This window comes from Protomyctophum parallelum, assembly GCF_964188405.1.
Source record: "Protomyctophum parallelum genome assembly, chromosome: 2".
Lineage (NCBI taxonomy): Eukaryota > Metazoa > Chordata > Actinopteri > Myctophiformes > Myctophidae > Protomyctophum > Protomyctophum parallelum.
Genome location: NC_139699.1, coordinates 43668971 through 43685656, shown reverse-complemented (window position 1 = coordinate 43685656; position 16686 = coordinate 43668971). Strand labels below are relative to the sequence as shown.

The 16686-nt window shown below is 42.9% G+C and overlaps 1 protein-coding gene across 1 annotated transcript; it reads left to right on the top strand.

Moving 5' to 3' along the window:
- Positions 1-319: 319 nt before the first annotated feature.
- On the top strand, positions 320-15198 carry LOC310854644 (otogelin-like; the record flags this gene model as incomplete). Its single annotated transcript, XM_083759319.1, has 6 exons — positions 320-446; positions 2366-2533; positions 4262-4540; positions 6004-6084; positions 14531-14664; positions 15031-15198. Exons 2-6 carry the CDS (start codon positions 2497-2499, stop codon positions 15196-15198), a joined length of 699 nt encoding a protein of 232 aa, XP_083615445.1. The 5' UTR covers positions 320-446; positions 2366-2496.
- Positions 15199-16686: the final 1488 nt, after the last annotated feature.

Sequence of the window (16686 nt, the reverse complement as noted above, 5' to 3'; positions counted from 1 at the left end):
AACATTTTAGTTTTTATTTGTTGACAAAATCAACAGTATATTTAGTCATAGTTTTAGTCATCATGGCTTAGTTTTTATTTCGTTTTTATGTAGTTTTTTGTCAGTGAAAATGGTAGTCGACGAACATTTTTCATAATAGTCATCATAGGGTGCGTGTGTGCGTGCGTGCGTGCGTGCGTGCGTGCGTTCCACTTGAAAATACACTGATTGAAAGGACAAAGTGCGAGTGGTAATACTTTGAAAGTTTGAATTGTCTGAAACGAAGGCCATGCAGTTAAAGTTAAAGTGTTGATGGATATCATAGCAAGAGATGAGGGTAAAGGACTCAGTCAGACTTGGTGTGTGCTGGTATGGGGAGAAGTGGAGGGTAAAGGACTCAGTCAGGCTTGGTGTGTGCTGGTATGGGGAGAAGTGGAGGCTGCAGCTGTTGCGACAGGATTAAGAAGGTAAGCCTCTGTGTTTCACTTCAAAATGATTCCTGCCATCCTAACCCTCATAACAAAACCAATGCAGAACACAGAAGGTATTTACAGACATTAAAGGTTCTCGACTCCCTACCCAAACTCAAAACTAACCTAAAAGAATTCCTGTCCTCAAAATACAACTAGGCCTACAAGTGAACATAGTTTAACTCCTTTAATATCTTGATAGTAGACTCCTCTCTCCCCCCCTGCCCCCACCCCTTCGTTCTCTGTAAATATAGGATATACCTTATGATTCTACTGAGCTTTATTCCAATGTTTTGTATTGTATTTGTATTGTACACTATGTATTCGAACAAATTAGAACAAAGTCCTTTTAGCATAACCTTTGACTACCTGTACTGTTAATAATAGTGATTCGTGTTAATAAAGTATTCCATTAATCAGTCATTGAGTGAGTCAGTTGTGTATAGTTGTTACACTAACTCAAACTACTGTCTTCAACCCTATCATACACAGATCTAGCTATTATCTTAATCTTATACTTCTTGTACATCTTGATAAACCTAAAACATTTTACTATTACAGAAACAACTATTGGATTGACACGGTAGCATTTAATGTTTGGTGGCAGAAAATGCCTTTATAATTTTTGACATCTAAATTTCCACATACTGTATGAATGTCAACATCATCTAGCCATGCAGGTTTCGGTCATAATTCTTTGCACGAATGGCACTTGAAGTAACGAAAGCTTTCATGTCAGGGCAGAATCTCACTTCATCTTCACTTTCATCAAGTCAAGCTAAAGTTGTCAGACACGTACTGTACTCTATTTCTACTGTCATGTTCACATAAAAAAAAAAAACTTCCTCACGGAACACACTGAGCCCCAGGATCACGTTTCAGTGGCGCTTTGAGGTTGGCACAAGCTACACTGGCATCTAATGATGACATGAGTGGGCACCCCTTATACCCATTTTGACAATGACAGTCCTGCCAGAGGCACTGCGGTGTGTCACCCTGTGCTCTGCGTGCCTCAGGTCGTTATGTGGCCTTCTCAGTCACACAGTGTGGTCTTAGAAAGATGAGGTGTCAGAAGACATGCCTGAAACCATTCCAGGAAACAGTTACCCAACATCTCTGTGTGTATACTGTATAGGTCTGTCCTTTGCATATCTCAAGAACCGATGTTGTGGTGCTCCAAATTAGCCTGGCTAATAAGCCAGACCGAATCAGCCGTTGGCAAAAAATAATTGCCAGTGTGATTTGAGTCTGGGTTATTAGCCAGGCTAGCTCCAAATAAGGTAAAAATAAAATTAAAAAATGAAAAATACAAATTAAAAAATCTTCTGATAAATGTATTTGAGATACAAATACGTATTTTGAAAACGCATGAAAATACATTTGATAAAAACTTATTTGATTAGTCAATTAAATTCATAGATTGATTGCCAAATGCTAAATAAAAAATATATAATAAATTGATCATACAAGCAGTGTTTTTCATGGTGTTTGGAGCAGGCAGCTCCTACCTTATTGAACATACGTTCAAACGTTAAACGTAGGTATATATATTTTTTGGGGTTAGTTTAATGTGCAACTTTGTTTTCTCACTCAACAGTAACAAACCAACATACAGGGTATCTGCACATTTCTAAAGTCCTCGCAATTTAATTACTTATTGTTTGTCAAATGTTACATAAGTAAGAGGCAAACATTGTGAAAATAGCTGATCTACAATTGCAAGGCATCATGAGCAAAACATATTTCGTGAGCAAATTATTTGTTGCACTGGCAGATTTGTCTGGTTTTCCAGGGCTACCTAGTGCCTCAACTCCTACAATATCAAGTGCTTGTCAGGGTGCGGGTTCTCCAGTTCAAATTTGATTATTTTTTGGGAGTTTTGGAACCCTTGACCTACAGAACACTGGTGTTTGTAGTTCTAGGGAAAGGGCCCTACAGGCTGCTGGCCTACAAAGAGCCCACCAGGCTGCTGTAAGTGAACCTCTCCAGTGGGGCCGTTCTTCTCCAGAGGGAAGACACCGTTGCAGATTCCACCCTGTCCCACTTTATGATGACTCCGGCACTCAGCACAGCCCGGCCACATGGTGAGGTGAACACGCTGGGAAATACACCCACCCACACATTTGTTCTGGTTCCTTAGAAAGAAGCCTTGTCATTGAACCTATTGGTTCCCTATGTACTGTATAATGGAACCTTTTAGATGCTACAGGATATGAGCATTTCATTAGACACCACAAACCCCTATTTAAAATGAAGAAACAAAACAAAAAGCAGCATTAATAGCTCACCTACAGTATGAAATCACAACTCAGGTTCTTGACAAAGTTTGCTTACAGCAGTTTGAAAGTGGTTAAATGTTTTTTAAGTTATTTTTATCCACACTCTCTGACCTCTGTCCTGAATATTACCACTCTTCTGTCCCAGGTATTCCATCTCATATCTATCAGTCCTTCTCTTCGCATCATTCACAGTAGTTCCCTCCCATCGCCCACTTGCCCCGGTAGCAAGCTATCCCTTTCCAACCTAATCTGTGAATCAGAGGTTTCAGACAACAACACTTGTTTCCTCTGGCCCTGGCCTGCAGACGCTGACTGAACGTGAGCCAGCCGGAGTTCTCCTCTTCCACTGTTTCCCCTGCCATGGAAAAGTGTTTGGAATGAGTTGTTTCCCAATGAAAACACTGATGCTGAAGACATGGAGTCCTGTTGACTTCCAGTGGCATACAGGCCCAGGGATCAGTTTACTGAATGCTAATACAGCAACCTGAGCTATGAGCTGTAGTAGCAGCTCCTTACCATGGCAAGATTGCAAGCTTACTTTAAGAATAGTGTTGTTATTGGACTTGACTGGCTGTTGCCTCCAAGGCCTGTATACGCATGGTTAACCGTTTCAGCATTATAGGGAAAGTATTCTCCGGCCTGTCTTTCACATGTGCCCACTGCTCCTAATAGTTAGGAGGATTGGTAAAAACAAAGGGACACATTTCATGTATGTGCAAATGTACAGTAACAAAAAAAAGAATACCCCAAAGGAGTTGGGACTAAATTAATTATTACAGTAGCTTTCATCTAGTCCATATACTCCTCTAGGTTGGAGCCTGTTTGCAACTCAGCAGACTGGACCATGTCACTGCAGAAAGGAATAGGACACATACTGAATTGAGTACAAGTTAGCTTATAAAAAAAGAGAGAGATAAAAGAAAGAAAATTGAATATTAACAATAACCTATTGTGATATCACAGAAATATCACAGTATACCATTATCAAAAACGGTCCAAAGCATGTCAAAATTCCCAACTCTCTAGTCTCTCCTCCCTGCCGGTCTCCTCTGTACCACTGTATCTTGTTGATGCAGAAATGTCTGATCTTATCTTAACAAAAATAATATTTCAGTCTATGCGGGGTCTTGGGGCGGGTTCATGTGTTTGGTTCGACGGAGCATTGGTCCGAACGACAACCTACCTCAAACCCTCACCCTAACCCTAACCTCCCCCGGGGCAGCACACCTAAACCTAACCCCAACCCTCTCCCGACCCCCAACGCACCTCGGACCAATGCTCCTTTGAACCAATGCTCCGTCGGACCATAGTATGCCTCCCGCTTGGGGCGGCTGCAGCTTAGTGATTAGTAGAGTAGCTGATCTGGTAATCAGAAGGTTCCCGGTTTGCTCTCTTGCCCAATCAGTATACACTATTTGTCTTAGTGTCTACCTTTTTTATATGCCATGCAGAGCATAGGGAAGGCTATCCACAAAGTCTGTTTCAAGAGACATTTTAGGGGTTCATGTGTTCATTTGTGTCCATCCTCGCCAGACACTTCACTGGTCTCCTTCGAGGCTGCCCACAGACCCAACTACTTCCTGTCCTCTGACTCTGGAGGCCAGTTGAGGTTGGCCAAGTGGGAGGAGAGCAAGGCATTCTGGGACGGCGCCACCTTCATCCTCCACAGGGACACGTGGATCACAGGCTTCGACTCGCTAGAGTCCTTCGCCAAGCCGGGCTTCTTCATCCACGCCATGCCTCCTCGCCTGCACCTCCTCAAGTACAGACACACCGCCAACTATCGCAAAGCCACCCTGTTCCGGATGACAGGTGGGCTCAGTGCATCGCAAGCGTGTGTGTGTGTGTGTGTGTGTGTGTGTGTGTGTGTGTGTGTGTGTGTGTGTGTGTGTGTGTGTGAGAGAGAGAGTGCGCGCGTGCGCATGCACGTGCGGGTGCGTGTTGTTTGAGAGAGATCCTCTATTTTCTATTACTCTTACTCTGACTGTTCCTATGTTACTCTTTTACTCTCACCTTTAATTAAACTTATCTATCCACTCAAAAGAGCTTAAACTACATTGCAGATGGGCCTGCAAAAGTACAGTGGCACTATAATATCCAACAAAAAGACCCTACCCTTACAATATTGCAGCAGGATGCAAAATGCAGCTCAATACAATTTAAGATAAACATGATATATGCATAAGAATAAAGTTGTCTACAATGAACATTAGTCATTTCCACACATGATTCATGTTCCTTTCCTATACACGGTGTGCAAAGCATTACAGCATATCACTGAAAAACTCATTCACAATTTCAGCACACTCAAGTGCAATCCTGAGGGCCAAAGTTCAACTGCTCACCAGTTCCTCTATGCCAGGGTCAGAGGTCAGCCATTAGTGAGGTCTCCCTCAGACACTAATTCAGCTCAGAGAAGATCAGGGGGTAATTACTGCTGCTAAATATACATTCACATTTGTCTTGGGTAATGTTGGAAAACTCCTGCTGGGTCCTAGCAGAGACTGCTGGCCAATAGCAGATTGTATTTCTTGCTGACATCAGTGAATGCCGTACATATTCTTAGCAGGAGAGAAGCCAGGGAGAGCGAGACCAATGTCCAAATGACTCCGAACGAAGGTGTTCTGTTCCACTGCTGGTGGAGCCAAATGGAGTTCTACACAATACAGTCTGAAGTGTTCATTTAACTCAACGTGTACAATATATTGACCCAAAAGTGTTATTGTAGCGTTCTCAAAGAGCTTCACATTTGAACTGGTATTTCATGCTATCTTAATATTTTTATTTATTTAGAATTAATCTTTTCCTGTATGGTCTGTACTCAAAACAAATTCACAACATTTTGGTACAGAGCAGATACTATGAGAGATATGCAGAATATTGTGGGATATACTGTACCTTCTCAGTATTTGGTTGTGGTTGTTATCAAAAATACTATCATAGTATTTACTATTATAGCTCCACTGTCTAGCACCCAAAGGTTTACGTTCAGTAGGTAGATCTCAGTCTGGATACGGGCATCTTGTCATATTGTCGGATATTGTCTGCATTAGTTAAAAAAAACGAGTTTGTGGATCTTAGCTAAACCTTCGCACACAAAAGGTAAGTGTGTGTCAAAGTGGATTAGCTCAACGCCTGGCTTGTGTAAGAGTTCTGATTTTAACTTGTTTATGAAGTATATGTTTTTCAGAGTCTGCCTCCAATTTGATCACTAGACACTTTTGGACAGACTATCTCACAGAAATGTTGCGTGTGTTCACCATGCCCTAACCCAGACACCCCGGGAGCCGTTCGGTGCCATTGGCGTTACGACTCGTGTTCCACTCCTTGTTTCAAAACATGCAGCGACCCATCAGGTGCAGTGTGCATAACACCAATTATACCGACCATTATATTTTTATATAACATTCATACCATATCACAATATCAAATATCCTAATGTATGTCACTCTAGTGTGTTGCCTTTCAATTATTGAAAGGCAAAATGTGACTATACTCTGTCATTGTGTTTTTTTGAGTGGTGCAACCACTCCAAGGAACAGCAATGTCCGTGTTTGTCCGTGTTTGTTAATGTGTCTTTAAGTAAAGTTAGATACCTGGCCTAGGGGAGCCAAGTATGCAACAAAAATACAGGGGAGACACAGTACTCAAATGAAATATAAATTTATTTAGTAATCAAAATAAGAATTAAACCAAATCATCGAACAGATGAGGTGTGGAAATCAGTAATCAGTAGTGTAGTGCGTGTATGCATGAGTGAGATGTGTGTGCATGTTTGTGTATGTATTAACCCAAATGCTGAAAAAGGTGCATAGTGGGCGAGGAGCAAAGGAGAACTGAATACAACAGAGCTGAGGAAGGGACTGGGGAGGCAGGCTTATATAGGGCGTCGGCACCTGAGCCCAGGTGTCGACCTTTGGCTGATTGATCATCACAGCTCTGCTCCCCAATCCACTGCAACACAAGGAGAAAGGGAATTAGGAAAAGCAAAGCAAACTAACCAAAGTGAATAATAACTATAATATATATAAAGCTACACCAGACCACCTAATATAAGATACCATATACCATAATATACTATATACCCTAATATAGTACAATACATACAGGGGGCCGTCACAGTATCTATGAGTACCAGTAGGGGCGCTGTTGTGCCAGAAACAGAGAGAGAGATAGTGCTGCACTGTTGCCTGCTAATGAGAGAGGGGGGGGGGGGGGGGGGGGGGGGGGGAGGGGAGTTGCACCACTCAGTTCACACGGGTGTGATTTTTTTTCAAGTTAAAACTCTTAAAGAGTATCTCTCTCATTTAGAGAGAGTAGGCTACTACAGACACCTATGCCATCATGCATGGCGGGGGTTGCATTTAATTTGTTTTCATCATAGGTGTCTTTCACACCTCTGAGTGTGACTAGTCTTTGTTTGATGATCTCTGACTGGGACCAAAGGAAAACAACTACCATAAACACAACAGTTTATACAAAACTCATTGCTTATAAATCTTTCTTTGAGATTTACATTGGACAATTAAAAATCAGATCTTTTGGAAATCATGTGATCGGAGCCGATTTCCGATCACCCGATCCGATCGGGACAACCCTAACTACTACAATTATCTATGTATAAATGCACCAAGTCTCTGTACAGTCTCTATGTTTACGGCTGTAATCCACGTAACTCGGGAACCGACTTCAAATTCGGTGTCAACTTGCCGTCCCAGTGCAGGGTGCACATAGGAGGTGGTGCCCACTGCTTGTGGTGTTCTATATTGACAGCCTCCAACACTTTGCGGCGTGATCGATCTGCTGTTGCGTATGATGCTGAAATATTTTCACAATTACCACACGACTGTGATCAGGGCACGCGTGAAGGCAGCCTGCTGCATTGGTGTGATCTTCAACCGTGTAGCCAGTGACACGAGACTCAGCCGGCTGAGGATGTCGGATGGAATGAAGGCTGTGGTGCCAGTCTTTTGGATGGTGTGTCTGTCCTCAGCTGGTAGAGTGGGCATTTCTGTTGTATCCCTATACTCGTCAATTGCACTCTCCAACATTGCCATGCTGGATGTCACTGTCATTTCCTGCTGTTCCTTGGTAAAGCGTGCCTGGCGGGCTGCTGCCCCAGCATCACGATTCTGCCGCCACTTGACCTTGGATTTCAGCTTGGCATCAAATGATCCAAATGTGGCCACTCTGTCTCCTTTCATGCTGGCCAGGAAAGCAATGTCCTCTGGATTGCGGAGCTGCTCCTCCGTGTTTGGAGACCAAAGTGGGAATGTGGCATCCAACTTACGCTCCATTCCATCTACCGAGCTGTAGCCTTACTGGAGCGCCTGGCCTGTGGAATGCGACGCAGCTTATTGTTGTCGGCAACAAGTGCCACAATATTCTTGCACGCAGCCCGATCGCTCATCATTGGGATATTGGCCGTGGTGTAAAATGACGACCTTGGCTCCAGGACGACCTTGGCTGCCATTAACCATGACAAGGCTGCATTGAAACCGCGTCGCTTGTCATGCAGTTGCACATCACAGTCGTACAGCATACATCGCAAGATCTGACGACCACTTGGCTCAAAATTGTGTTAGAAAAAGTGTTAGAAAAGGTTTCAATAATATACCAAAGTAGCTACACCTCATGGCAATGATCCTTAACAGTACACCGACACAAAGAATAAAGAGTAGATTACCTCCATTTTCTTCAGGTCAATGGTGGAGTCTTTTTGCCTCACAGCATGCGATTCATTAGCTAGCAAGCATTGTCCTTGATTGTGCCAGGTTAACATTCCATGTTGAAATGGAAGCTAGAGTGCATTATGCCCCATTAGGCATCTGTTGGTGATGACACCAATATTAAATTAGATAAAAAAAAAACATGCATAATATGTTGGTTAACACCTTGATGATGACCGTTGGACCTGTAAATCACCATATATTGAAAAAATATTTTGCATATTTCTTACAACATGAACCTTTCTTACAACCTTTTAGCAAAAGAACTGATCATATATATATATATATATATATATATATATGTGTATAACAGCTGGTTCCTTCAATAAGGGTTAGGATACTGCTGTTAGTAGCATGTATAACAGCTGGGTCCTTCAATAAGGGTTAGGATACAGCTGTTAGTTACATGATTGTATAACATCAGCTGGGTCCTTCAATAAGGATTAAGATACTGCTGCTTCGTAACTGTCAAAATCATCTTTCTATTCTGTGTCCATAATGTCCCTGATTTTAACCCATAACCTGATGACGATTATACGAAATGTCTTCCAAATCTTCTAAAAGACAGTTTTCTGAAAAACCTCATGTCTATGTCAGTGGTTCTCGAACATTTTCATGTCAAGGACCCCCAACAATATATGAAATTGGCCGCCGACCCCCATCTGAAAATATGTAGTTCCATGAGGGATCCCCCGAGAAGCAAGGTTTTATTTTATTTTATCCCACGATTTTGCAACCCAGTTTTTTCACCCAGTGCCAATTATCTAAAGTAATCCTGGGCGCTATACACTTCCTCTGCCTGCAACATGGGGGGGCAGCGGACTGACCTCATGCCTCCTTCTATGCATGAGGAGTCCAAGCTGCTTCTTTTCAGCTGACAGGGGGGAATTTCCCTGGCCGGACGTAGCGCGTGGAAGGAACACGTTATTCCGACCAGTTCCTGGCGCCCCAGCTGGACAGGGGGAGGTAGTTTTAGAGACCAGGATTACTGCATGTTTTTGTGAGGGTACCTACCTACCCTATAGGGGACACAGGCAGAACATGCAAACTTCACACAGAAAGGCCCTTTCGCCAACCCCACCTAGGGTATGGGCACTGATGACGCGGAGGAGGGAACATGCCCCCAGTGCCCACAGCGTCCCCAGCGGGAATCAAACCCAGGACCTTCTAGCTGTGAGGCGACAGCACTACCGAATGTGCCACCGTGCCCCGTAAAGAAGCAGTTAAAAACGTTTACTCTGAAAGAATATATATTCAAAGATCTGCAACACATTTTCACGATTAAAAAGAAATAGCAGACCTATAAGACCTACAAGCTCGTAGCGCGGCACTATGACTAAAGTATAACACACTGCTTAAAACACCAAAAGGGGTTCCCGCCCAGAATGGGTTATGGACATAACACTCTCTTCCTCATAGCTTGTCCTTGTCCCGTATGTACGCTATGTATGTATGTATGTATGTATGTATGTATGAACGCAAGCCTCGTCTCGTGAGCCTTTCGACTAGAACATTTGATAAAACTGAATTAGCGTAATTTAACGTTTATTAGCGCTTGGCCGAGACTAATGAATTAACGTAGCTTACGTTTTTCGCGTGTGTTAAAGGGATTGTGACATTAAAAAAAAGGTTTTGGAATTGTTCTTGTTTTTTTTAGGTTTTCTAATCTCAATTGCACCCAAAAAACATGAACTTTTAACATTCAGTAGATTTTCTGTGATCTGGGGTTTTCTGGCTCAAACAGGTGCTCTGATTTACCGGCAGTAAGTGACATCACTTACTGCAAATCCCATATATGTCAATGGGATTTGCCAGCAGATGTCACTGTTTCACTGTGTTGCCTGTTTTCATTGTAGCTCAAAAGGCCCAAAAAACCCCAAAGAAAACTTCAGACCACAGAAAATCCACTGAATGTTCAAAGTTCAGGTTTTTGGGTGTAATTGAGGTCATAAAACCTAAACGAAAAAAGTAAAAGATAAATAAATGAAAATGAATGTCATAAAACCTTTAAGGATTCTTTTTTTGACGTTACAATGTGTATTTCTGTTTGTCTTCTAGGATTCGACTGGGGGTACTTGAGAGAGTTCCAGGGGTACCATAGCTCAAATAGAGATAGTTAGGAACCAAATGGACCCTTATGGGTCTGTAACTCTGAGAGTGTAACAAATGGAACCAAATGGACCCTACATGTCCGTGGCCTAATAAATGTTGATTTGGGGGTCCGAACACGGAAACGTTTGGGAACCACTGATTATTACTGTACAGTTATGACACAACTGAAATACACAAAGACATCCCCGACACATTTAATCCATTTTATAACATATTTACAATGAACGCTTCCGTGCTTGCCTGCGTGCGTGCGTGCGTGCGCTCATCATAGTTTAAATGTAATTCAATTCAATTCACTTTCCAGGCTTGTTTTCGTAGACGTGTTGCTTATTTCTCTCTAAACAACCTGGCAACACAGCTGGGGCGCCACGCTGGTAGAAATGGAGCATAGATATAGTTCATGTAGAACATACATTATACACACATATGTATATATATAAATAAAAAACATCGCATGGATGCACCTGGGACGTATCCTCAGTGATGTATCCTGAGGTCAACAGGGTTTCGGGTCTCTCAACATCATACCCCTCACTCAGGCGAGCCAGCCGGGAGTGTTCAAGTCCCGACTTACGTCCCAGTAGCTACCCTCAATCAGTCCCATTAGGGAAAAACCAGGGGCACACAATCCGTTGGAACTACTCCAGAACTACTCTGCCAGGGCTGGGAGGTACACTTCTGGCACATGGAGGGACTAGGCTCTGTGGGTTGTCTCCTGTCCGGGCCCCTCCTACGTCTCACCAGGTCCACTCCTGCTCTCACAAGGAGTAGAGCGAGGACCTGTGCGTTGCACCAGAGTCCCAGCACCAGACAGTTCATTCAGGAGTGGTGGGCAATGGTTCTGCAGTGTCATGGTGCTGCGGTTCCGCTTGCTGCTTGCATGGCCCTCCCAAAGGCCTCACCGAGGGTTGTTGGGCTTGAAGGGCTTCCTCCTCACGGAGGACACAGGCTGGGGCGCTAACCCATACTGCTCACCCGGGTGCCGTCAACATTCCGGCTGTCACCCGTCTCTCCGGTGGTCACCAGACTATACCTGGTTGTCACATAGTCTATTCCTATGAGTCACTATAAATAGAAGAACTATAACTAAAAAACATTGCATGGATGCACCTGGGACGTATCCTCAGTGATGTATCCTGAGGTCAACGGGGTTTCGGGTCTCTCAACATCATACCCCTCACTCAGGCGACCCAGCCGGGAGTGATCAAGTCCCGACTTACATCCCAGTAGCTACCCTCAATCAGTCCCACTAGGGAAAAACCAGGGGCACACAGAAATCCGTTGGAACTACTCCAGAACTACTCTGCCAGGGCTGGGAGGTATACACTTCTGGCACATGGAGGGACTAGGCTCTGTGGGTTGTCTCCTGTCCGGGCCCCTCCTACGTCTCACCAGGTCCACTCCTGCTCTCACCAGGAGTAGAGCGAGGACCTGTGCGTTGCACCAGAGTTCATTCAGGAGTGGTGGGCAATGGTTCTGCAGTGTCATGGTGCTGCAGTTCCGCTTGCTAGTTAATGTAGAACATACATTATACATACATACTGTATGTATATATAGCTATAGTTCATGTAGAACATACTATACATGTCTGCTATATTCATTATTTAAATAAAATTTACTTCGTTTATTTAGTGGGTTTGACAGTATAGTTTAGTTTATTATTTTGTCAAGGGTCTTTAGTTAATTTATCTTTTATAACCTTAAATATAGACGGTGTTACTGTGTGTTTGTCATTACAATGATGGGGTCATCAGGGTGATGTTAATTAAAACAATGGTTTCCTTATAGAAACATAAAGTTACGTCCATAACTGTAATTTGAAACAACGTTTTGTTTATTATTAGTTTTATTCACACACTAGAATAGACGGACACAACTTACTTAACCGTTTCAAAGGCAACACTGCCCTCTGCTGGACTCAAGTAGTAACTGCCAGCTGTTGTTTATAAACATAATATTGTTCATTGAGTATCTGCACCTTTAGCTGAGTATTTGTATAAAGGAGGGGCCCTCCTATATACAGGTTTAGTGTTTGTTTTTAGTTCGATGTTTGTCTTAAAAACGCCATTGACAATGAAGATAATTTAATGTTTGTTTTTTCCCTAACACAAACATTAAACGCCATTAACAATAAAGATAATTTAATGTTTGTTTTTTCCCTAACACAAACATTAAACGCCATTAACAATAAAGATAATTTAATGTTGGTTTTGTCCCTAACACAAACATTAAACGCCATTAACAATAAAGATAATTTAATGTTGGTTTTGTCACCGTTTGTTACATCATCATTACATCACCTAATCCACATGAGTTAGACTTGAATATATTAGAGTTAGATTAATAGAGGTTACACGGAAAACACACCTGTATGTATTACGTTTGAGTCGTTGTATTGTCAGGTAAAAATACCTGTGTTCCCTTATTGGCCATTGATGATATCCTGGGTGAGTAAAGGCCCTGTGATTGGTGCGATTGTTGTCAGGGTAAAAATAATGTCCTCTCCTCTGCGTCATCAGTGCCCATACCTTCTAGGCGGGGTTGGCGAAAGGGCCTTTCTGTGTGGAGTTCTCCCCGTGTCCCCTAGGGTAGGTACCCTCACATGTTCTCCCCATGTCCCCTATGGGTATAGGTACCCTCACATGTTCTCCCCGTGTCCCCTAGGTTAGGTACCCTCACATGTTCTCCCCGTGTCCCCTATGGGTAGGTACCCTCAGTCCCCTATAGGGTAGGTACCCTCACATGTTCTCCCCGTGTTCCCTAGTGTAGGTATACCCTCACATGTTCTCCCCGTGTCCCCTAGGGTAGGTACCCTCACATGTTCTCCCCCCGTGTCCCATAGGGTAGGTATACCCTCACATGTTCTCCCTGTGTCCCCTAGGGTAGGTACCCTCACATGTTCTCCCCGTGTCCCCTAGGCTACACATAACATATTCATATGGTGCAGTATGTACATGTGGTTAAACATATGGTGTATGAATATAGCAGCACTCACTGTACATGGTAGGCTGTTCAGGTGCAAAAAAATTAAATAAAAATATCAGCGCATTGTACATGATATTAATGTGCAAAGAGTAACAGCGCATTGTCAGCTTCAACCAAGTTGAAAAACAAAGGTTTTTTTAAGGTACAATATATAATATATATTGCGGTGCTGAGTGATTGATTGATTGATTGATTGCTCGGTGGCGGCAGCCGGTCACTCAGGAGAGAGAGAGAGAGGGAGGGAGGGAGAGAGAGAGATTTAATGTGCGCACATGTGCGCTCTGTGCGCTCCGGAGATTTAACTTTCGGAATGGCGGGCCAAATAGTTCCATGGGGAAACATCGCCATTCCAATATATGGAAGTGAACCTTCGGAATGGCGGTGGTTCGGAATGGCGGTGGTTCTGAATGGCGGTGCGTAACCGTATCTGAACTGGAGACAAAGTCCTACTTTTTAAATCATAGACATAATAAAGGCTAGATGGTGCGAGGCGGAGTCTCAGGCGCCGTTTACCGGCGGCCATCTTGCTACAGTCCTACGTTCTGTGGTAGCTGGTGATCAACTCAAACAAAAGTCATAAATCGCTCACATTTGGACGGATTTACAAACGGGATGGTTTATTACGTTATCGATGCTTATCTGCTTAATGTTTAGTTTTATTATATATTAACATCGTATAAAAGCAAGTATTCTGATGTTTATAACAAACCAAATCGGTTGAGTTTAGCAAGTTATGGTTATTTAAAAAGTACAAGCCCCATAGACAATGTTATGAGCGGGCAAGCTACCTGAAGCCACGTCGCTCTCCATTGGCCAGCAGTGCGGGTGAGCCATCTAGCCTTTCTTAAGTCTGTTTTTAAATGATTACATTTAATGAGAGAACTGTATACAATGTGATTGGCATAGATATGGGAGTCATTAAACCATATTCTATAGAAACCTCTAATGGATTTATCGTACCACTTTAATCCATCAGCTTCCAAAATAAATGATGACGTAGGCTTACTTCGAATCGTGCTGGTTGGAAAGACTGGAGCTGGAAAGAGTGCCACTGGAAACACCATCCTGGGTTGTTTTGATGCTTTTACAGCTGATATTTCATTTCAATCTGTGACGCAAATCTGTAGTTGTGTGGCTTCTAGAAATGTCTCTGTTGTCAAAACCAGGATTGTTTGACACCAGGTTTGGTGAAGATGAAACCCTTGAGAAGATCAGTAATTGTATTAGTTTAGCTTATCCTGGTCCTCATGCCTTCCTGGTTGTGATCAAAATAGACAGATTCACAGATGAGCAGCAGAGATCTGTGGAGATGATTCAGAAAGTCTTTGGCCAAAAAAGATTCTGTTCACTAACGGTGACAAACTTAATGGTAAACCAGTTGAAGAGAAATTGAGAGCTTGTCCAAAACTACAAGAATTAGTCGACACATGTTGTGGCTATCATGTCTTCAACCACGAAACCAAGGCTCCCTCTCAGGTCGATGAGCTGCTGGAGAAAAGAAAGCAGATGGTGTTGAAGAATGGAGGCCGCCACTACACCAATGAGATGTTCCAAGAAGCAGCCAGGAAAATTGAGGAAGAGAAAGAGAGAAAGCTCAGAGAGATTGAAGAAGATAAACATGCAGCGGAGGAAGGACTGAAATAAGAAGAGACTGAGAAAAGAACTGAGAGAGGAAGACGGGATCAAGCGTAAAGGGATTGAAGAAAAGAGATATGCAGAGGAGGAAAAACCTTTTTTTTTTGGTGGGTAGATCTTGTTGCGCTGGTCATTTTGAAAGTGGCTCTCAAGTCCAAAAAGGGTGGGCACCCCTGCTGTAACCTCTAAAACAACATTTAGTCAATATGTTGAGAGTAATTGTGTAATGTAAGTAGGCCTATACATATTGTTTACTCTGTGGCAAATTAGTTGGAATGTAACATTTATAATAACAATGGCAAGATTGGGGAGAGAGTGGCCAATGGAATCACACGAAAAACACGGTCATCTTGACCTTTCAGCCGCCAGAGTATAGTAGGTGAGCTGAGTTCAGTCATGCTAGTGTTAAACAGTGATGGAATTGCATAATTTGGGTGTGTATGGACAGCTGACTCTTGTACCAATGTGACCAGATGTAGACTTTTTCATTATGGTCTTCTTAAGACCTTAAATGGCATTGCATCAGACATTAACTTAAACTCCCCTATTTTAAAGAGTCATTTTCACCTGCTGTCATCAGATAGGTATGAAAGACAATTTAATTATGTAAGACATATGAATTGTTATCTATTATGATTTGTACTGTATTGTGATACACCATGTGCGAAATAAAATGAAATGAAATGAACCACTGTCAAAAGGCAACCGAATGAAGTGCGGTGGCGCCAGCTAGTGGCTATCTTCTTTTTGAGTGGTTGCCACTAACTTTATTGGATAAAATACATATAGTCACTTAGACAAGCCTAAAACATACAGTATGTCCGTGTCCTTTTTATGGACTTCTCCTCTGCTTTGAATACGGTCCAACCCCGTCTTCTCCTAAAACGCCTGTGTGACCTGAACGTCAGTAGTAATGTCATTCTGTGGATTAGGGAGTTTCTGAGAGAGAGACCCCAACGAGTCTGTATTAATAACACTCTGTCTGACTGCCTTGTCCTAAATACTGGCGTTCCACACTGGCGTTTTATCCCCTCTGTTATTTTCCCTGTACACAAATGAGTTGTAATACAACAACACAGAGTTCTCCGTCATAAAGTACGCTGATGACATGGCCTTGGCTGCCTGCCTGCAGGACATTTCCAGTCCATCCTACTCCCAGCACATTGACCGTATTGCCACCTGGTTTGACCTTAATGTCACTAAGACCAAGGAGCTGTGGAGGGGGGTCAAGAGCAGAGGGTTCAGGAATCAGGGTCCATATTTAGGCCTGTTACTATGAGTGGGGAGGAAGTGGAGCAGGTCAGTGACTTTAAATATCTGGGAACGACCATAGACAATAAACTCACCTTTCAGACCAATGCAGATAACATCTACAAAAAGGCAACGCCTTTGAATGCTAGTAAACCATAGTAGTAAACACACCCTGACCATGGTCTATAGATCACTCACTGAGAGTGTAACATCGTGTCTTGGTTTGGGAATCTCTCAGTTAGACAA